This window comes from Trichoderma asperellum, chromosome 7, assembly GCF_020647865.1.
Source record: "Trichoderma asperellum chromosome 7, complete sequence".
NCBI lineage: Eukaryota > Fungi > Ascomycota > Sordariomycetes > Hypocreales > Hypocreaceae > Trichoderma > Trichoderma asperellum.
The window spans coordinates 2625007-2645804 of record NC_089421.1 but is presented as its reverse complement, the minus strand read 5'-3'; the positions used below and the strand labels follow the sequence as shown (position 1 = coordinate 2645804).

Below are 20798 nucleotides of genomic sequence, written 5' to 3'. Positions count from 1 at the left end.
GTGGGGAAGAAGCTTTCTGAACTGTCTAGCTGTCTGTCTTGTTATCTATTATAAGAAAGTGGTTAATACATTATGAACGATAGTCGAAAGGTAGAAAGCCTGAATCTGACTCGTGGGCAAACTAGAGCCACATCCTCGGTTCCAGTTGGATGAGTTGAGCTATCAAAGCGTACATCATCGCCCATCAGCCCACAGCCCATCAGCCAAGATTTTAAAGATCAGCCGATAGATGATGGACGCTAAAAGACATAGCGACATTTCGTAAAGTCAATGACATAATGGGGCTGCATCGTCGTAGACTGCCACTGCTATGTACTACTATTTTCTTAATGGTGTCGATTGTCGGCTAAATCTGTTTAGGCAGTAAAAGCGCCCTCAACCTCGCGCCGTAGCCTTAGCGTCTAAGATGTTCGCGTATAGTTGATCCTAACCAACGGCCGACATCGCTTCGGCTGCTGCAGACGGGAGATTCATCAGTTTCGTGGAAAGATGCCAGCCTTTGTGATCGCATTTCGAAACTGGCATATGATTAAGCAGTGAGTAGAACATCACATAGAGAAACAATGGATGAAGAATTAGAAGAGCGATGATAGTTTTGTAATTAAATACTAAGCAATTATTTTTTTTTTGCTAATATTCTATATATCCAGTCGTTCATTGCCGAACGTGATATGTAACCAATATCCTTCGCCCAAAATCCAAAAACCCAAGATAAAAGAAATGGAGGCCGCTGTTTGGCCGAATATTCTCAGTTCGCCTGATAGTTCATCATGTCGTATAGGTTGAAGACAATGAAAAGAAAAAAAGAAAGCACAAAGAAAAAGAAAAATCCAAATAGACAGTAATCGCCATAGTTTGTCCTTCGCCGTAGGGGTATATGTTATATGCTGAATTCATAGCATTATGTTGAAAACAACCCAGCCGCTCAAAAAGCAAATTAAGCAAAAGAAATTCAGAAGAAATGGTATCGTCGTGTTCGTTATAATTCTTGGCTGCCCCTTCGGCTGTTGGGTGCCGTTGCCCTAGCAGCAACGATTTCTTCAAGGTCGTAGTACTCAATGGGGTGCTCGTCCTCAGCATATTCAGGCGGGCTCGGGGGCACGTCCTCATAGACAGGAGGAGCCTCGTTATCCCAGCTGACACTCAGGCCACCGTTATCAGTCAAGACTACGGCGAAGTGCATTCGCAGAATGCGGCCAGTGCCAGTCTGGTGAGAAATGTGCGCCTTGCCCTCCTGGGCGTACTCCTTTGATACTACCAGTTCCAGCAACAGAGAGTGGGTAACTTCAGTGCCGTCTTGGGTCTTGGTATCGCAAGCGTACTTGAGTTCGCGAGAGTGCTGCTTGAGCTGGTTGACGCAGTATTCGAACTCCATGTCGACGATGCCATCACTGCCGGTGTAGTCAGATTTCCAGCCCTCGACGAGGCTCTTCTCGCCGATGACTCGGGTTTCGCTTCGGGGCAGGCCCTTGTTCGCTGACTCGGCCAGGCCAGGGTTGTGCTTCTCGCAGGCGGGAGCGACTGTCTTGATGGTCTCCTCAAGCTTCCAGGTGAGCTTCTTCAGCTTCCAAAGGTCAACGGTCTTGACCCGTTCGTTGTGGGTCATGAGCCCGTCGAGCTTGAGGGTCATCTTGTTTGCGGCTGTGGGGTGAATGACAGAGATGTAGCTGGCAGCAGCCTTGATGTTTGTGGGAGGGAAGACTCGAACGGAGTTGTGAGGGTAGAGAGGCTCGGGAAGGGTTCGCTTAACGTCGATGATTCGATCAAACTTGGCGGTTGAGATTGAGCTTGGGGTTTCGGGCTCTGTGGGGGCAGTAAGGTATTGGGCCTCAGCGTTGAGGACGTAGGCAATGGAAACAACAGGAGTGTCCATTGATGCTGGCAGATGGCCTGGCAGCAGGATGGAGAAAGGGAATTGGTGCTTGCCCTTTCGCAGAGGGATGGGGTGAGCCAGAAGCTGAAGCTTCTCCAGCTGAGTTGTCTGTGTCTGGCAGTCGCTGCAGTTGTTCTGGAATGGCCTCTTGTGGGTAACAACCAGGTTCAGGGTTGCTGTGAAGCTCTCGACATCCACCAACTCCTCCTTAATATCCAAGAAGATCTGTCCTGACACCAGTGCGCCGGTGCTCTCCTCAGTGTTACCATGGAAAACAACTGGCGGGCTCTCAACGCTCCAGTCAATGACTACTGGAGAGTAGGAAGCATGCTGCTGGCGCTCTTTGGAAGCTGATCGGCCAAAGTGCAGTGACAGGCGGTGGTGCTTCTTAATGGCTTCTGCGAGGTCGGGCATCTTGACGGCATGGCGGTCCTCGCTGTCAGAGGCATGAGGGCTGGTGTTGCGCGATGCACTCCGGGAGTTGCTCCGAGATGTGTTCCGAGACCTGGAGACGGCCTTGATGTGAGGGATTGGTCCCGTGGAGGAACGCAGGAAGTTGGCGACGAGGTGGGGCATATTGGGTAGTTGATCCTTGTCCAAGGAAGGAAAAGATGATGATTGCGTTTAGTTGAGGTGTGGTGACGAAAACGTCGATTTTAGAAGAATAGGGCGGAGACGCTTTTTATTTGCTCCTTCAGCTCTTCTCAGCTATCGTTTTTCCCGCTTTCGCCTTTTGCTTATTCGTTTTGATTTGGCTTTCCGAAACTCTGTCTCAGCAGCTCTTCAGCCTTAGCGCCGCTCTGGCGAATGGTGAGCAAAGGGTCCCCTCCAGTGTAGATGCGGGCGCGGTGCCAAGGAGGGGCTGCGTCTGGGGGGCGTCGTTAGGTCGAGATCTGGTGATCGCTTTTGCAAGGGCGCCGAGGACTTGGAATGAATCGAATTGAGCCCAGCCTCATAAGTAAATGCCGAAAACTGCTATTTTGCAGAAGAATGCAGTTCTTTTATAATAGTCTTGCTGTTTGTATCTTGATTTCTTGCGAGTCAAGGACTTGAGATGAGTAGCTCCTTTTGATGGCTAGCTGTGTAAGTCGCCTAGGAAGGTTTCGATGGCTTGACGGTCCGGCTTGTGTGAGATGTAGTAAGCTGATGGGATATATCTCGAAATTCAAACTGCAATGGAGCAAAGAGTAAACAAATCTCCAAAAAAGGTAACTAGCAACAACATTGACAAAAGCCGAGGGCATCGCCAACATCTTATATACGCCTGCCATCGTCTCGCCCTGGCTCGGCATGCGCCGGTCTGGCAAATTATGTGTCATGACACAGCTCCCAGGCCAGACCAAACCAAAAAAAAAAAAAAAAAAAAAAAATCCGGCCTGTCTCTTTCCAGGCAGGCTCTCGGCCGCCAACCGATGGCCGATGGATCTCCGGTGGGGACGCCGCCGTGACATGAAGAAACGCCTTTCGATTGATTCTGCGGGTCTCGTCCTCTTTTTTTTTTTTTTTTTTTCTTTCGCCTTTCTCTCGCCCCTTTTCCCGATTAGGCACTTAAGTTTCAAAAAAGGCAGGCACGTGTGTACATGGCCGGTACGACGGCTCCACGTGCAGCGTTGGAAATTGCACGGCCTGGATGACCCCGTTTAGAGCATCTTCGCCCCAGACCGGAGAAGCTTTTGTCACTCCAGCAAGTACCCCGGAAGTACCTGATGCTCCCAATGTGACCTTTCAATGTGCTGCGCCAAAGAGTAGAAAAATTCTGATTTTTTGTTTGTTTGCGTTACCTGAGAAAAGAACACAGCATTAATATGGATCCTCGTACGGCCTTGTCCGATGGACCACTATGGGCAGTGTACCTCGAGTGTTTGAACGTGTCGTAAGTATACATCATCAGCCCATCACTAAAGCTACAAATTCATCACGCAAGAAATGCCGTCCATCTTCTCCCTCCTTCTCCAGAACCGTTAAGCCGGTTCAAACTAGAGCCGCGGGTTACTGCCAGCCGTCAATTGAGGCGCCGGTACCGGCTCGTAATTGTAATCGTTTGACATGCAACATTGTGTCTTTGACTCCCTTTGACAAGACGTAGGGCGCACCAGACATCATTACTAACCCGCCAATTGACATTATGAGCAAGCAAGGTACAAGCCACAGCAGACCTGCTGACCAAATGTTCGTTTAGGCGAGGCGGTAGTCCGCCTCCGTCAGAGCTGGCCGGTACACCTTTGCTGGATCTGCTATTACATGCGTGGGCTTAGTCGAAGCCGGAGTCTCCACTTGCAAAGACCCAGTTGAGCAGTTACTTGATCCACATGTGCACAGTACAAAGGCAATCGGGGAGACCAAAGTACCGCTATTAGTCAATTAGCTCGTATTAGATACCTCAAGCTGCCGTAGACAGTACCAGTGACAACCCGCCCCAGCTCGTACACAAGCACGACCTCGCTCCAACGGGCCCCTTTCTCGCGCCAGTCAGCAGAAGCGAGTGGTCGCCTGAAGAGGGCGTTAGAGGGCGCTAGAAGGCGCTGGCAAGTCACAAACCCACGCCCTAAACGTCGTGTTGTCAGTGGATGCTTCAGTGGCGTGATGGCCTGTGACGTTGCCCGCAGGCGCTCCAGACAAGCGCAAGCAACAGATTTGCGCGCCCTACCAGGCAGTAATACTCCATAGATGGTAACCCATCGCCGCATCACGATCTCTCCTGCATGCGTGGAGTGGCAGTTCAGCTCGGGAGTTATTACTTCGTATCTACAAGGGGCGTAGACTATGATTCCCAAGGCAGGCAGGCAGGCAGTCTGTATTACCAATTGGCTGTTTTCCTATGAGAACGTGAAGCTTGAAGAAGGCGCCCCTGTATTATTAGACACATCAGCCATCCAGGTGCATGTAAGATTGAAATCAGCGTGCTTGCATCCCACGAGAGCCCTTCTCCAACATGGAATCCAATTGCGCAATAATTACTGTAAAAGTACATGCATACTGTATTACGCCTTGTACCAATGCTCTCAACTCTCGAGGGACTTAATGGACGATCAAAAGAACCAACTTCGGACTTCTCCGTCAGCTCGTCCAACACCAAAAATCACATCCGACATAAAAGCACAGCTTCATCCCCACGCAAATGCATCTCACTCTCATTTCTCCAGAGCGTGCACGCGAAATTGTCTGCAGCAATGCTCGATTCGTGAACTTGCCGCCGCTCCTCCACAACAGGTATAGTAGTGGGCTGGGTCCAAGTCACCTGGTGACTATAATTTTTTTCCTTCCTCCTGGATCTACTCCGTATTTCATTTTCTTTTTGCTCACGATGGGCCAAAAATTTTCAGGTCGTTGCAAAAATACTTGGCTCCATCGCAAACTACTACCTCGAACCAGGCTAGGTGCCGCTGCTAAGTCGATGTACGGCAGGGCTACCGAATTTTGCTGCTCCATAGTGGGCCTCGTAGTGGACGGCATTCAAGTTTTTTTTCTGGGTCGTTGTATTGTGTTTGATTCATCTACTCGAAATTACTGCCACATACGGCTGAGCGTTTGGTATTTGCTCGGTGCCATTACATAAAGACTGATGCTTGTTTGCCCCTATGAGGAAGCAACCTGGAGTAAATCTGGAGTTGTTCCTTTATTTCAGCTGTTTGTGCCGTGTTCAGGTCCCGTCGTCCTAGGCTGCCCGATAGGGCCAACTAGCCGCTATTAAAAAAAAAATAGGGAAGAAAAATTTTTCCTACCCGTGCTCGATCGTGGCTTTGGCGATCGTAGCTGCAAACACACGTGTGCTGCTAAAAACGTCTCGGGAGCCTCAGCCATGCCACTAACACGGCCTGATCCCCTGGCAGCCAAGCAGCCTCAGGCGCCCATCAGGGTCCATGTGAAGCTATTACGTACATGTATATGGATATTGTGGTTACCTGCATGCAGAGCCATGAGAATCACCCTGTTGGATGATCAAACCGCAGGTTGAAGTCCGTGTTGCTTGCATTGTGTGGAGCCTCCTTATTTACATGCTCGCTGTGAATGAGGACACTGCGGCCCGGGCTCCCGCTTCCGCATGATGCTTCTTAGAAGCTCTACTCAGTAGGCTACTAGAAACCGGCTACAGAATGTCGGCTACCAGAAATCCTTAGCGCTGCATATTCAGCGTCTCGGCAGTCGTTCAGAGGCTGATATCTCGCCTACTTGTTGCACACATACAATCCGGTATGCATGCAACTTGAGTAACGTAGAGAGCATTTCATGTAATATTGGTGATACTGCCTCTCTACAGCCCCGTGTGAAATTTCCGCAGCGTCCACTGGTCATTTCAACTCTCCGAGTCATTCCCACTTGCCATTGTCATAAGGTCTCGGGTTCATGTAAGAGACTGGCCAGCCTCAGTTGCTCGCTTATGCTATTGGACATGGCCCCTTTTTCCAACTGAGGGTCTGAGAAATTCAAAAGTACGAATGACGCTGACTTAGCTCTCCCCGTGGCCCATACAAAATTTCGTGCCTCGTCGTTGAAAGCACGCATTTCTTCAGAGGACCGGAGACGACCGGTAACTACCGGCTAGGTAAATGGCGGCCGCCCGCCCTATGAGTGTAATACGGTACCGGCTCTCGTCTTACTTCACTAATACATTGTATACAGGGTCATCAGAGCCGCCCAAGGTACGTACCTCTTTCCAGTCTTAAGCCGAAATACGGCTCCATTTTGAGCCGAAATATATCACCACAATACAGAAAGGGGGATCGTGTCAGAGCTCGTCAATTGTGCCATTTTGACGATTCTGCCGCCTGCCCAGGAGATTCGGGGTGGAGCGCAGATGTTCTTGCACCGCGGCTTAAGAATGAGTGTATTTTGCCTTTGCGGGTGTGTATCCCGTCGTGCGATTCTGTGTCAACGTTTCCACATGTATCATGCGACGTACTGCTCGTTTACGCGGCATCGGCCAATACCGATGCGCAGTTCGAGCACGGTAGCCGACCGCTCCTTCAATACGGAACCCTTTATGCTGCAATATCTGCACAATGCCACGCCAGGAAGAGATCATCAGGGCCATGTTCCAGAAGCTGTTTCGCCGGCATACGTTTCATGACATCAGGTTTGCCTACTAATTCATGCAGACTGAGCTGTTTTCCGTAAAACTGCTTCGTATTTCGGACTAGCATTACTTCGCCCTACTGCTATAAATAAAAAAAAGTATCCGTATGCCTCCTTAATAAGGCTTGCGGGACCCCCGCAACTCCGGAGCGGAAGGAGTGGATGCCAGGATCGGGAGGAGCGGATTCCAAAGGAGTGAATCCGGCGCACCCGCTGCCGATTCCCCAAATGCCTATACCGGATTGCCGAGTCTTCTCCAATTTCATGGCGTCTCTACTTGATTATTCAATCCAATAATACGATAAATCCTTTTGATTTGCTCAATTCCAATGCCGTACGTGGTACGGAGTATGCTATGGATAGCTGTTAAGTTCCGTCTGAGGGTTTTAGACGATGCGCTAATTATATACCCTGGAGACGAGAGGTATGAGTCTAGTATTTACAACACAGTGCAGATGAAATAGAAAGGCTCGGGCTTTGCATTACTCTTAATTTCATTTTACCTCTACTGTTAGATTAAGAATTGTTGTATGATGAAAACAGTTGCAGTAGCTGCTAAATATAGCTTACGGCTCGATATGTCCAGCAAAAAGTAGACAGAATTAACCCTTTCTTCATGCACTTTGCTGCAAATGACAACGAGTAATTCAGAATAATTGATCCAAACCTTCTATTCGAATATAATCATGAGTATGTTAGATAAGTCCATTCCTATCCTTTATCCACAATTTCCAAATGTCTCGTGTATTTTCACACCCCGTAGCTATTATAACCCTGTGCCTGCTAATGCTTGAAAGATGACAAAGTCGTTTCGTCTTATTCATGGTCAACAACTAAACGTCCGTAGTAAATCCAGTGTCGCAACCGAAAGTGACACCGATTAATTCTCCCAGAGACAGCCATGTCTTATGAAAAGTTCAATCCTGCTAGAACCATCTCTCCCTCGAATTGAAGGTGAGCTTAGAATAGAACATCAAATTAATGGCATAATTAATAGGGATTTTACGATCTGAACTTCCGGCCTCGGACCTATACCCGTAACTCACTACCAGCACTTAGGATATCGAATGTTCAATGATTAATTTTATTTTTCTTACTGTGTATTATTATTGGAATAATCAGAACCAAGAGAGCGTGAGTCAATTCATGGTAAAAAGCCGCATGATCCGCTAGCATTGTCAGAGTGGTCAGAAAGTGGTCAGAAAGAAGTCAGAAAGAACAAAAGCCGCGCTACGAAACACAGTGATTACTATGAGAGAGTTCTATTGCTATTCTCATATTCGCATGTTAAGAAAACTCTGGAGTTGAAGATAAAATGCGACCCAATAGCAACGACGCAAGATGTGTGGCCCTTGAGTTTATAATTTTCTCAATTGGAAAGGGAATGGACGTCAGTGACAAGTTGCAGATTATCCGAGGCTGCGCATGAACATGGCCAAGGTTCCACGGAACGCATTACTGAGATAAAGTCTGTATAGGATGCTCTATATGTTTTGATTACAATAGCATATATATATATGGCTCTAGAGGTGTAAATGTTATATGAATGAGGCTCCTTGGCGAACTGCGAGTAACATGGGGAATGGAGAACGCAACTCAGGTATAACGAGACGAATACCCGGTAACTAAGCTGCTTTACAATTATATGAGAGCATTGTGGTGTAATCTCCAAGGAATGTAAAAGAATCTATTTTGTATCATCTAAATAGTCATAACGGTGAGCATAGTGCTTGTAAGGTTAGCAGCGATATTACCGAGACTAGCCACGAAGATTTCAAATGCTCTCAACACCAAGCTCACAGTCTTTCCCGCAATATAATGGACGTGAATACTCAGCTGTAGTAATATATGATTTGTAAGAACTCTACTCATGTTCGAAGCTTGGAGTTATTGGCTGTGGAGAATTGACAGATCCCATGCCGCCATCGATCTGCTAGTGCTGCGTGCTGCGTATTGCTTGATCACATAATCAGGAGCAATCCGAAGTTCTGGAACATTGTGTCATGATCACGATTAGTTATGTAAAATTCTAACTAAGGTTGGCGGTAAAGCACATTCTATTCATATAAATGCCTATGTCATGGAGCTTTTATGTCCCCGAATCCATCAACTCTTCTGCCCCCCTCCCCCCCTCTCTTATTCAGTGACTTAATACACAACTCACAATGGCTGCTGCACCTTGGCCCTCTCTAACAAAGGCATGGCACGACGACACATATCCAGCAATTGCCCCAGCCCGCCCAGAGCTCAGCTTGGCCGGCAAGACAGCGGTTATCACTGGCGGAGGTAGTGGCATCGGTGGAGCTATTTCCCAATCATTCGCCAAAGCAGGCATTTCTCATCTTGCGTTAATCGGGCGAAGACTTCAAGTTTTGGAAGAGAAAAAAGCCCAGATTGCCATCATTAATCCCAAAATTGAGGTTCTGCTGCTTCAGGCAGACATTGTCAACGGAGAGCAAATCCAAAAAGCATTTGAAACTGTCCAATCTACTTTTGGAGAGCCTCATATTCTCGTCAATAATGCTGCCTACTTTGACGGAACCGTGTCTGTGCTACAGGATAGCGTTGATACTTGGTATCAAGCCTTCAACATCAACGTCAAAGGCAGCCTTCATGTCGCCAGATCTTTCTTGTCGGTCGCGGCACCGTCGCCTAGGATCCTAAACATTTCTAGCGGACAGGCTCATCTAGACGCAAACCTCTTTCCGGGGATGTCGGCATATTTATCATCTAAAATGGCACAGCTCCGTATGTTTGAGTCTATACAGGTCGAGCGACCCGATGTGGTGATTGTGAGCTGCCATCCAGGGCGCGTGATGAGCGAAATGTCAGCAAAAATTGGCAGGAAGAAGGGCATTGATACACGTGAGTAAATTTTCTTGTGATATTGTCCAAATTGTAAACCAGACTGAAAGCGTGTCATTCTGATAGGCTGCTAATTGCTTGCGTTAGTTGACCTTTCGGGCGATTTCGGTGTTTGGGCAGTCAGCAACGAGGCTACATTTCTAAAAGGCAGAATGGTGTGGGCCAATTGGGACATAAGTGAAATCATGGAAAAAAAGGATGAGATTATAAACAATAACTTGCTAACCGTCTCTCTCGGCGGTTGGCCATTCAAAGAGTAGTCAATTTGAACCAGAAGAAAGCTGGGATTTGGGATTGTTGCCAAAATAGAATCAGGGGGCTATACACGGAGAGGAGTAAATTCATTATGGGAATTAAGTCAACCGTTGGAGTTAAAAGAGTTCTTTTAATAGCATTCAGACTGCCTAAACTACAATAGAGAAATATAATGATATTTCATAGCATCTCGCCGCTTTCGTCCAATACCCATCCAAGTTTGAAGATACTCACTAACACCATGTACTGCGCCGTGTGCTTCATAATCGATACCAGCTGAAGCTCCGCGATCGCAGCTATGTTTACGAATAAGGAGGGGAAAAAAAGGAAAAAATAAAAATGGTCAAAGCAAATTGATGAAAATAGCCCTAGAATCACATCTAACTTTTCTTCTTTCTAGTTATGAAATGCATCTATTCTCATTCGTTCTGAATGCAACCGATGGTACTAAACTGCGTGCAACGCCTGTGCAAGAAGTGGAGCTTGTGGCCACCATCGCGGCAGATTATATCTCCGCTCCGCCCAGTTTTCCAGACATCGCTCTCAACACCAACCTAGCTAAGCTCTTCTGCAGCAACGCGACAGAATTGCACGACGAGCCTGTCGCTGTGTCTCCCGCCACTCACGACCGACAAATAACTTTCCGGCATCAAACAGAAATCATGACTGGTCGAGGTGGAGGCGGCGGTCGCCGCGTTTTGCTGCCCCCCATGTGAGCTTCTCCCAAATCACAGCCTGCCCCACGGCGGCGGACAACGAAAGCTGACCCTTTGCAGTAACATGATCTTCAAGCTGCTTCAGAACGTGAGTGCATAATCACCCATTCCTCGCGTTTAGTCCGATGGCGAAAAATATCTCGATGCGCTGCATGTCGGCGAGGGGCGGGCACAATGGAAGGGATGCAATCGGATGGGCTCTAGGCGGGATATCCCGTTATTTGGTCTTTGTGACTTCGAAATGAAACCGAGAGTCCCATTGACATATGCACGATGCATCTGATGGTTCCAATCACTTCTACTTTGCAATTCAAGCGCTGTGCAGAAATAGGGATACCCGGAGGACTCTAATTGCATTTTACGTTGGCTGGTTCAACTTCTAACTTTGAATCTTGATAGAATGCTACCGTCAGCGTCTGGTTATACGAGCAGCTTTCAATCCGCATTGAGGGCAAGATTCGGGTGGGTCAAATCAAATTGGGATATTAATTCGTGCCCCCAAACGCTAACGATATGAAAGGGATTCGACGAGTTCATGAACCTTGTTATTGACGACGCCGTGGAGGTTAAGCAAATCACAAAAACAAATGACAAGGAGTCAAGGAAACCCCTGGGTAAGAAAAGACGAGTGGAATAGTCGATTCGTCATCTGATTTGGTCAAACTGACGCAGTAATAGGCCAAATCCTGCTGAAAGGCGACAACGTCTCTTTAATCCAGAACCTGTCGAGCTAAACTGATTTTTTCTAAATAATACATACTGATATGTGAGATGGGAGTTGCTTATATTTTGACAAGATACCATATTCAAATGGCACGCACGGGATATTCTTATTATGAACCATGTATCACACCTGGGTAGCAAACAAACAACGGGATCGGGACAATAGAAATTGATTCATTCAACAAATTACATCATGGAGTGACGTTCCACTGCGTACTGACCTTGCCTTGCTTTTCACTGCAGAATTGCAGATAATGGATTATTGCCGAGGATCTGCCGATCTCAGTAGCGGCCGCAGCTAAATCTCCCCATCTCCGAGGTGACGATTCTCTGAGCTCACACACTCGTAGCGACCAGTTCAGAGAGGCATGTGCAACGAGCGCTGAGATGCGCTCGTTCATGGACTATGTCCACAGTGCTTTCTACGAGGCTACCGGGTGGAGGCGTGACAACTCGTATGCTGCGCTGAATTCGACAACCGACGGTAACTCGTGGCATTTCTTCTCTAACAGCCAGCTCTGCTAACTTCATGCGTAGCTCTCTTGAACTTCAGCACTCCTCGAGGTCTACGTCTCACCCTCTCAGCTCTCGCCAGCCCGAATTTCGCTACATCCTATCAATTGGGCTCAGTCGGTGTGGTTGATGGCTCCATCAGTTACTTATTCTCCTCCGTTCCTCTGCGAGTACTCTTGACGCCTCAGTCTGAAAACGTCCCGCTGCCAGATCTTCTTCGATCCTACCGCCACTTAACGCCTGTCGCTCGACGAGATGACGCTTCACTGAGACTCCCGGATGACAAGGACAAGGTCAACGAGTCACTGCTATACGGCCGGCTCTACCTCCCACAGTCGCAGCTAGAGGCCCTGTTGGTACGGCGGCTATCTCCGGCTTTACAGGCACAATTCAGTGCTGTGTCGGGCCAACACCTTAGAAACGGGGGCACGGCTCTGGGTTTAGTCCAATACGATGTTGGAAGGTATGCGCTTGAGGGATTGGCCTCCACAGATGGCGGATTGTTAGGCTTCAGAGGAGTCTACAACTTCGGGGGCGACCTGAGCAGCAAGAAACACACCCATCACCCAGCTTCGTCATCTACTGCAGAGAATGGAAATGGGCATGGCAGTGGCAACGGAGATAAAGAGAGGATATATGGGCGCTTCAGCACCGGAGGAGAAATATACTATGGCACACTCAACAAGTCTGGTGGCATAAGCATAGGGGCGAGGTTTGCCACTTTGCCGGACCATAAGGGGACGCCACTGTCTGCTACGCTCACGCTGAACCCGCTCATGGGCAACATTGCGGCGAGCTACGCGGTCATGGCTGGAAAGGATTGCAGTCTTGCAACAAGAATGGAATTCAACTTCTTTAGCTATGAGAGCTCATGGGCTGTGGGTATGGAACTGTGGAGGAAGCCCTTTGCTGCTGCAGTTGCAGAAGCAGAGACTCCTTTTGCAGGCGCCGCTCCTGAGAAGAAGACGGCTCAAAAGTTGCCCTCAGTTGCCAAAGCATCTACTATCCAGCCTGATGGAAAGGTGATTGACCCGAAAAATACGACCGGAGTTATATCAACGCCAGCTCCAGTACCATCACCAGCTGAACGCAGTTTCAACGCGAAACTAGAGTGGAGGCTGGATGAACCAGAAAAGCCGGCGGAGAAACCGGTGGAAAAGAAGACGGGACCGAAACCAAATGGTGGCAGTGTTCATTCCAAGCAAAAAGCTAAGAAGACTCTCCCCAAGGCAGTGGCAGTGCAACCCATTGAAAAGATAGAAAAGGAAGTTCTGGAAGAAACTGAGGAGAAAGAGGAGTATGCTGGAGTAGTGAAGGCGAGGCTAGACCAGAATCTCCGACTTGGAGTGCTGTGGGAAGGACGCGTAAAATCGCTACTGTTTAGTCTCGGCAGTGGGATTGATCTGAGGATGATGAACAAACCATTCCGAACCCTTGGTCTGGAGATTCAATTTTCCTCGTGACGGGTTGGTGTAGCTGCGAAGTGTTATTACCTGATAAATAGGAACTCCGTATCGTACTAATCTCGGAAGTCTCAACTCCACTTGAAAGAGATTCATTTAAAGAAAAAAAAAATTCAATACTTCATATATGCTTATCCACCGTCTTATTTGGCCCAGAAATTAGTTTCGCCCTTGGTTCAGTATGATGGCGATTATCTAGGTTGAGCTTCACATATTAATAATCGCGACTCCCGTTCCTTAACTCCGCTGTCTCCGTAGCTTTTGACAAATTAACATTTTCACTGCTTCTCCAATTCAATGCTCTCCTGTTCAACATCTTATAGCCATAACCGCTTGCAGTTGTATAGAGAGAAGAGAGAAAAGAGCGAACCGAAACCCAACCATATCCGTAGACAGATCCTTCAACACCACTAAGCTGCATGGGTTGCCAGCCCCGAAGGCGGCCACCCGCATGCTCTCTTTGCCGGATCCGAAAGTTGCGTTGCAACCGTCAGTCGCCGTGCTCTAATTGCTCGATCCGCGGAATCCCTTGTCAGCGTGATGGCTCTCGTTGCGGACCAAGACTGCTCCACGACAATGGATCGCAGGAAGTGCTCAACCGGAACCACTTGGCGCCGTCTTCATTGGCGTCCACTGAGCTCCAGCTCATCACAGCCGAAGTGCTAGATCTTCAGAAGAATTGCGCTAACCAGAAGTTACTAGTAAGTTCTTCTGACTCTTGGATGCTTGACAAGGACTCATCAAGGCTGAATGAAGACTTGCGGTTCTGTAGGATTCGTTGGCGCCCAGTTCCTTCACCCTCCGCACTCGTTCTATTCGCGCCATCACCAAGCCATCCTATTTCGTACAGCATCCTGATACTTCAACATTGTCTGAAGAGGTTACCGTTATTAAGTGCATATGTCTCCCTTTGCGAGAGGATGCTCACATTCTCTTGGAGAAATTCATCGATGATGTCCTTCACTTTCACCACATCTTTCACACGCCTTCCCTGCCATCCATTGTGGATCAGTTCTATGATGCCGTGGAACAAGATGAAAATGTCGACTTGGGCCAATTAATGCTTATCCTGGCGATATGTTGCAGCACTACGCATACATGGACTCGTTATGACGACGCAAAGGGTCTATTTGACTGCGCAGAAAATGCAAACTCACAGACTTCAGGGTGGCTTAAGACAGCGCTAGATATGATTCATCATGTCCATCTAGCAGCACATGCATCATTGACATGCATACAAGGCATCGTAATTGTATTTTTCATGCTGTGTAGCTTAGAAGGCATCTCGCCGCGGGCTCGAGTGCTTCATACTCAAGCAGTTGCAATGGCCCAAACGATTGGACTACATGCTATCGATTCTCCAAACGCCGGTATTCATTTAGATTGGCTCAATAATTCTCGTATTCTAGCGGAAGTTGGGCGCAGGACATGGTGGAACCTTACAGATACAGACTGGTGAGCCCACTCTCGCTGTATATATATGTTGGATTGTTGCTCTTGCTGATGGCTTGGCAATAGGATGATTTCGAGATTGTCGGTTCCTCAGGGAGGTTCTTCCATAATCCAAGCAAGCCAGATGGCGGTGCGATGGCCTTGTAACGCAAACGATGAAGATATTGTCGATGAACAAGAAATTGTTGATCGCCCGCTCGAGGAAGCAACCTCCGTCTCATATCTTCTCGAACGGTCTCGTCTAGCAATGCTATTTTATAAACTCGGAGACTTTGACAGGCCCATCAATTCTACCTCGGAAGAAGCAGGGTACCTGAAAGTCATGGAAGCAGACATGAAGTTGCGGCAGTTCATGAGGGAGTTACCCTCGTTTTTCCGGCTTGAAAATAGCGACAGCGTTTCCAAATTGCCTAGTCGGGACTCTCGGCATTCATCAAATATCACAACTCAAAGATACCTGCTCAACATGATATTTTACGGGCAAATCTGCAAGCTTCACTTGCCATACATGGCGCGAGGCACAGTAAACCCCGGATTTGCATATTCTCACGATTCTTGTCTCAAGGCAGCACAGCAAATCATCTACATAGAACACCAGATGAGAGCTGAAAACTCGACATTCATCTTATTCCGCCAGCGCATGAACATCAAGTTTCGCAGCATCTTCATCGCATGCGTGGTCTTTGTTCTAGATGGATGTCTAGCCAATGGTGCCGAAGGCGAGACGATGGAAACCGATGCAACAATGGCGGATGCGTGGAAGATTTTGCATGAAGCAAAAGGGCAATCGCCCATGGCATCTGAGCTGTTGCAGCTCTCGATAGAAATTTTGAAAAAATACAAGGCGACGCATCCTGCTTTGGAAATGATACAAACGGAGATTCTTAGCGAGGAAACTTCATCATTGATAGAAGAGAGTTTAAGTGGTAAAGACGATGCTGGGAATAGCAACACACCGGGTGGGCCGGAGCCCCTGCAAGGAGGAATAGAAATGGATGATGCTGGCTTGGAGAAGCTCTGGCTGGCGCTTCAAGGCCGCAGCAGAGAATGGAGTGATTTGTTTTGCGGATTCAGCCCTCTCCATGTATAAATTAACTGCTCAAAGAGCTGGTTTAGAAGAGACCATATAACCAAGTATTAAGTGAGAATGTATATATAAGCCAACATCCAATAAGCGCATTTTCAAATGATTTGCTACAATTTGAACATCTTGCTTGTCTATCATTCGACTAAAATGGATTGGCTATAGCTCAGACAACAAGGCTGCAACAAAGCACAGCCAGGCTGGCACATCAGTTGTCAGCGTTCTCACCGTATGTAGCTTGATCCAGCCAGCCATTTCCCCTTGAGCCAATTCCGGATTGGCAAGAATCCGATCCATGATTGCGAGTACCTATAGAATTTATGAGACAGACCTTCCTGAGAAGCACTCTTACCAACAACAGGACCACGTACCGAATTCCCGAACCCGAAATGAATAAGCGTAAACGCAAGTCCTGTAATCGCCCACCGCGAGGCTGTCTTGGCCTTGGCCTGACCCTCTGCTGTCCCCGAAAGATCCCGAGTACGAGCTGATCGAATTCCGGATGCAATGGTCACTGCACTGAGAGACGTGATTCCAATAAAGCCCGGCTTGAAAAAGTCCTTGAACCAGACGGCAACCGCAGGACCTGGATACGCGACGTTTGCGAATGGGATGACTGTTATCCAGGCACCAAGAGCCATGCCGACATTGAGAGACGTCGACACAACTGGAATCAGAGAGGATGGGATCCTGCGGCCCCTGGATGAAGTTTTTGCCATGCTGGATGCCATTTTTGGTATAAAAGAACAGAGAAGACACTAGATGTTCTTATTAGTGCTGATTGCACATAGCTTGGAGAGTGAAGGAGGAGCTTATTTATAGTCGTGCCGAATCCAAGTGGGACGGCGTATTAGTTTAGTGATATCTTGGACGGATTGGGGAACCGCCAGTTAGCGGCCAACAGCGGATCTCACTCAATTTATCGCGGATATTGTGCATGTAGCTCGGAGCTTTTGACCTGTTCGGATCATCCTGATAAAGGCACAGCTCGCGACAAAGACGGGGACGTTTTCGCAAATTGGATTCCATGTAAGCATAATCGGCAAATTGACTAATACCCCACAAGGCTATCGCGTAGTCGATCTACCAAGCATATATAGAAGCTGGCATTTTGTGAATGAGAGATATTATTGCTTTCTTGTTTTAGTATTTCTATGTTGGGCATAATGAGCATCCCGCTTTACAAGTCATTCTGCAACTATTCCTATACTCTCGATGGCGATTTAAACAACTACTCGCATCTAACTGTAATCTTTGCCGACTTACAGTGTTGATTACTGATGTGTTGAACGAGGAGCAGCCTACTCATAAATGGCGAAACTTTATTGCCAAGTGTTTATGAGGAGCGCCATTCAATATCTCAACACCAAAGGCGACTTATTTAATGGAATTTTATAAATACTTATTTCTACCTTCTCATCTAATTTTTTGTCCATGTTTCTGTCTTATTACAGTATTTAGCACACGTGATGTCAGAAGCACGATTACATGCATGCATCTCACCCAAGGTGCCCAATCTTTCCCGCTGAACTATTATTGGTGAGCGCAATACTCTTCAGGCCGCCAGAGATATTGTGCAGGAAATCCATGTTTTGTCCTGATTAAAAGCTTCACCTCGCAGAGACCATCATCAGCAATTCATCAGCCATGCAGCAGCTAAGATGGCTCATCGGTATGAGCAGAAACGACTCAGCGAAGTCAAAGATGCAGCGGAGCCCCATCGGACATCGTGCCGTTTCCCAATCACCAACTTCACCTCGGCATAGTGATACTTGTATCCTGACGTTGGATTTGTCGGGCTTTGACAGTCCAACTCCTGCCACACCAACACTCACAACACCAACAGCGGGTGCTTCTAGATACGTCAATTCAACAGTATATTTCGAAGAAGCAGATGCGGCCCTCGATCACAATGTTGGCGCCAATGCTATCTACGACCCAATGGCAGATTCTCACAATCGAAGCTGTCTGAAAGCTCTCCAGACTACAGATCCCCGCAAGGATAAGGAGCGCATTGAGAAATCCAACGGCGGCTTGTTTCGCGACTCATGTTTATGGATTCTGGATAACGTCGAATTTAAGCAATGGCGCAGTCATCCAAGGAGCAACCTATTCTGGATAAAGGGCGACCCTGGCAAAGGCAAGACCATGCTGCTATCCAGTATCATCGACGAACTTAGTTCCACGGCAGAATCGGGACAGCAAGAAGCTTGCACACTATCTTATTTCTTCTGCCAGGCTTCAGATTTGCGCACCAATAATGCTGGAGCCGTGTTACGCGGTCTGATCTACATGCTAGCTGACTGTCAACCTGTACTTCTGTCACATGCGCGGAAGAGATACGACCATGTTGGGGATCAGCTCTTCACAGACTCGAATTCTTTGGAAGCCTTGTCCAAGATATTTTCAGCCATCGTACAAGATAGGCGCCTAAATGATACCTACGTTATCATTGATGCACTGGATGAGTGTATTAGAGATCGAGAATTTCTCATTGATCTTATTACCCAGCTATCAGCAACGAATTCGAAGATCAAATGGCTCGTATCCAGCCGCAATTTGCCAAGTATTGAGGAGGGCTTCACCATGGCCCAGAAACTAGAAGTATCTCTCGAGCTGAACGAAAAGTTCATTTCCACAGCTCTTGGTATATACGTCCAGCACAAAGTTGCCGAATTAGCGAAGGTGAAAGGGTATACCGAAGATATGCAAGCTGCGATTCATCACTATCTGTATTCGAACGCAAGCAATTCTTTCCTCTGGGTGGCCTTGGTTTGCCAAGATCTTGCCAAGATTCCCATGCAATCGAATATTCTCTTAAATCTCACAGAGTTTCCGGCTAGGCTGGACGCCTTATACACCTATATGCTAGACCAGATATGTGGTTCAGATATGTCTAAGCTTTGTTTACATATGTTAGCCATCACATCAGTTGTATACCGGCCAATCACGGTGGGTGAGCTGTCATGCTTCGTTGACATGGTTGATGGTGCGTTGGATGAGAAAATTTTGATACAGGCTATGGGGCTCTGCAGTTCGTTTCTAACCATTTATGAACGAACCATCTTATTCGTCCATCAGTCTGCAAAAGATTTCTTGGTTGGAAACGCAACCGATACGGTGTTCACGTCCGGCATGGAACAGATACACTACACAATATTCTCGCAATCCCTTCAAGTTTTATCAAAAACACTGCGACGCGACATCTATGGCCTTGATGCCCCTGGATTTCCAATCGACCAAATAAAACTACCTGGCCCAGACCCACTGGCAGCAGCGAGGTACGCGTGCGTTTATTGGGTCAAACACCTTGTAGACTCCATAAAGCTTGTTAGGCAACATGGTGATCTTCACGACGGCGGCACAGTGGACACGTTCTTGAGAACAAAATATCTATACTGGCTTGAGTCTCTGAGTCTTCTTAACAGCTTGCCCGAAGGGGTGCTCTCAATATCTAAGCTGCAACATTTACTCCAAGAGAAAGCCAATGCGCCCTATTTTCTCGAGATTCAATCCGACAACACCCATGGAAAGGCAAATAAGAATCAGTTGGCAGATCTGGTACGATATGCGCATAGATTTATTAAAGACCACATGGCATCGTTCCAAAGCAGTCCACTGCAGGTATATATTTCAGCGCTTGTGTTCAGTCCGCCTGATGGTCTTATAAAGAATCTTTTTACGCATGAGGAGCCTGGGTGGATCGTCACGAAACCTAATGCAGACGATGAAGAATGGATACCAGGCATACAGACACTAAAAGGACATGGAGAACAAATTTACAGCATGGTCTTCTCACCAGATGGCGTATGGCTTGCATCGGTGTCAGTTGATGGCACTGTCCAAATCTGGAATCTCGAAACCGGCTATTGTCAGCAAACGCTCCGCGTCCACAGAGATTCCGTCTATTCCGTTGCTTTTCTGCCAAACAGCAGCACGTTAATCATCTCAGGAATGGAAGACAACTCCATCCAGGTCTGGGACACAGTCACAAACCAGATGTTGCAGACTCTCAAGGGCCATGGCGATACCATCCGTGCCATTGACTTTTCACCAAGCAACAACGACTTGCTTGCGTCTGGATCGTGGGATCACACTGTCCGGATCTGGGACCTAGCAACAAGCAGTTGTCTGCAAACGCTTCAGGGCCACGATGGCGACGTCTGCGCCATCGCCTTCTCGCCAGATGGAGTCCGGCTTGCATCGGGATCATCCGACCGCACCATCAAGGTCTGGGACCCGGTCAATGGCTTTTGCCTTCACACGCTCTACCGGCACAACGTCGCCTCGACAGCCATCGCCTTTACACCCGATGGAACCAAGCTTGTATCAGCGCTAAGCAATGATGGTGTCGCAATCTGGGACTTGGCAACAGGCCAATGCCTGCATACAGTATTCGTTGGCACTCCACTTCGAAAATTGACTTTTGACGTGACAGGCTCGTTTCTGCACACGGATAGGGGTACGATTAGTCTTGACTTCCTCTCGAGCCAAGCAACCGGTTTGGAGCCGTATATGCGAGGTTACTGGATAAGTCCAGACAACCAGTGGATCAAGCAGAAGTCTGACAACCTTCTCTGGCTACCGCCCGATTATCGGAGTACTAGTTCTGCTTTGTCGCGAGCACCGTTGATGTCATTGATTGCTCTCGGCTCATCGTCAGGACGCATACTGATATTGCGACTCTTGGGCTCAAGTGATCCTCACTGCTAGCTGAATAGCATTCAGAGCATGGAAAGTCTAGTCTCTTTTCTAGTAGATACTTCTTCATTTCTCATTTA

At 47.8% G+C, this 20798-nt stretch overlaps 7 protein-coding genes across 7 annotated transcripts; 5 read left to right on the top strand and 2 right to left on the bottom strand.

The window, feature by feature from the left end:
• Positions 1-583: 583 nt before the first annotated feature.
• Positions 584-3202, bottom strand: TrAFT101_011584 (uncharacterized protein). The gene has a single exon (XM_024910119.2). It carries the CDS (start codon positions 2447-2449, stop codon positions 980-982), a length of 1470 nt encoding a protein of 489 aa, XP_024757987.1. The 5' UTR covers positions 2450-3202; the 3' UTR covers positions 584-979.
• A 5909-nt stretch (positions 3203-9111) lies between these two features.
• TrAFT101_011583 (uncharacterized protein) lies at positions 9112-10071 on the top strand (the record flags this gene model as incomplete). Its single annotated transcript, XM_024900815.2, has 2 exons — positions 9112-9811; positions 9899-10071. 2 exons carry the CDS (start codon positions 9112-9114, stop codon positions 10069-10071), a joined length of 873 nt encoding a protein of 290 aa, XP_024757989.2.
• A 402-nt stretch (positions 10072-10473) lies between these two features.
• TrAFT101_011582 (uncharacterized protein) lies at positions 10474-11685 on the top strand (the record flags this gene model as incomplete). The annotated part of the gene is made up of 5 exons (XM_024902722.2): positions 10474-10778; positions 10843-10870; positions 11182-11244; positions 11303-11396; positions 11461-11685. 5 exons carry the CDS (start codon positions 10474-10476, stop codon positions 11514-11516), a joined length of 546 nt encoding a protein of 181 aa, XP_024757990.2. The 3' UTR covers positions 11517-11685.
• Positions 11686-11829: 144 nt separating this feature from the next.
• On the top strand, positions 11830-13671 carry TrAFT101_011581 (uncharacterized protein). The gene is made up of 2 exons (XM_024910725.2): positions 11830-11989; positions 12043-13671. The coding sequence occupies exons 1-2, from the start codon at positions 11893-11895 to the stop codon at positions 13479-13481; spliced, it is 1536 nt and encodes a 511-aa protein (XP_024757991.2). The 5' UTR covers positions 11830-11892; the 3' UTR covers positions 13482-13671.
• Positions 13672-14226: 555 nt separating this feature from the next.
• Positions 14227-16098, top strand: TrAFT101_011580 (uncharacterized protein). The gene is made up of 2 exons (XM_066129306.1): positions 14227-14936; positions 15000-16098. The coding sequence occupies exons 1-2, from the start codon at positions 14542-14544 to the stop codon at positions 16021-16023; spliced, it is 1419 nt and encodes a 472-aa protein (XP_065985438.1). The 5' UTR covers positions 14227-14541; the 3' UTR covers positions 16024-16098.
• Positions 15776-17063, bottom strand: TrAFT101_011579 (uncharacterized protein). The gene is made up of 2 exons (XM_024908635.2): positions 16389-17063; positions 15776-16326 (listed from the first exon to the last, which is right to left on the bottom strand). The coding sequence occupies exons 1-2, from the start codon at positions 16746-16748 to the stop codon at positions 16177-16179; spliced, it is 510 nt and encodes a 169-aa protein (XP_024757993.2). The 5' UTR covers positions 16749-17063; the 3' UTR covers positions 15776-16176.
• Positions 17064-17664: 601 nt separating this feature from the next.
• On the top strand, positions 17665-20730 carry TrAFT101_011578 (uncharacterized protein; the record flags this gene model as incomplete). The annotated part of the gene is made up of 1 exon (XM_024908636.2): positions 17665-20730. One exon carries the CDS (start codon positions 17665-17667, stop codon positions 20728-20730), a length of 3066 nt encoding a protein of 1021 aa, XP_024757994.2.
• Between the last annotated feature and the right edge of the window lie 68 nt (positions 20731-20798).

Excerpts from the sequence above, each read along its gene's own strand:
- TrAFT101_011584 (XM_024910119.2), bottom strand. The coding sequence starts at position 2,449 with ATGCCCCACCTCGTCGCCAACTTCCTGCGTTCCTCCACGGGACCAATC.
- TrAFT101_011581 (XM_024910725.2), top strand. The coding sequence starts at position 11,893 with ATGCGCTCGTTCATGGACTATGTCCACAGTGCTTTCTACGAGGCTACC. Across the intron at positions 11,990-12,042 it reads GCTGAATTCGACAACCGACG|CTCTCTTGAACTTCAGCACT; the intron begins GTAACTCGTGGC and ends CTTCATGCGTAG.
- TrAFT101_011580 (XM_066129306.1), top strand. The coding sequence starts at position 14,542 with ATGCTTATCCTGGCGATATGTTGCAGCACTACGCATACATGGACTCGT. Across the intron at positions 14,937-14,999 it reads AACCTTACAGATACAGACTG|GATGATTTCGAGATTGTCGG; the intron begins GTGAGCCCACTC and ends GCTTGGCAATAG.
- TrAFT101_011579 (XM_024908635.2), bottom strand. The coding sequence starts at position 16,748 with ATGGCATCCAGCATGGCAAAAACTTCATCCAGGGGCCGCAGGATCCCA. Across the intron at positions 16,327-16,388 it reads ATTTCGGGTTCGGGAATTCG|GTACTCGCAATCATGGATCG; the intron begins GTACGTGGTCCT and ends TAAATTCTATAG.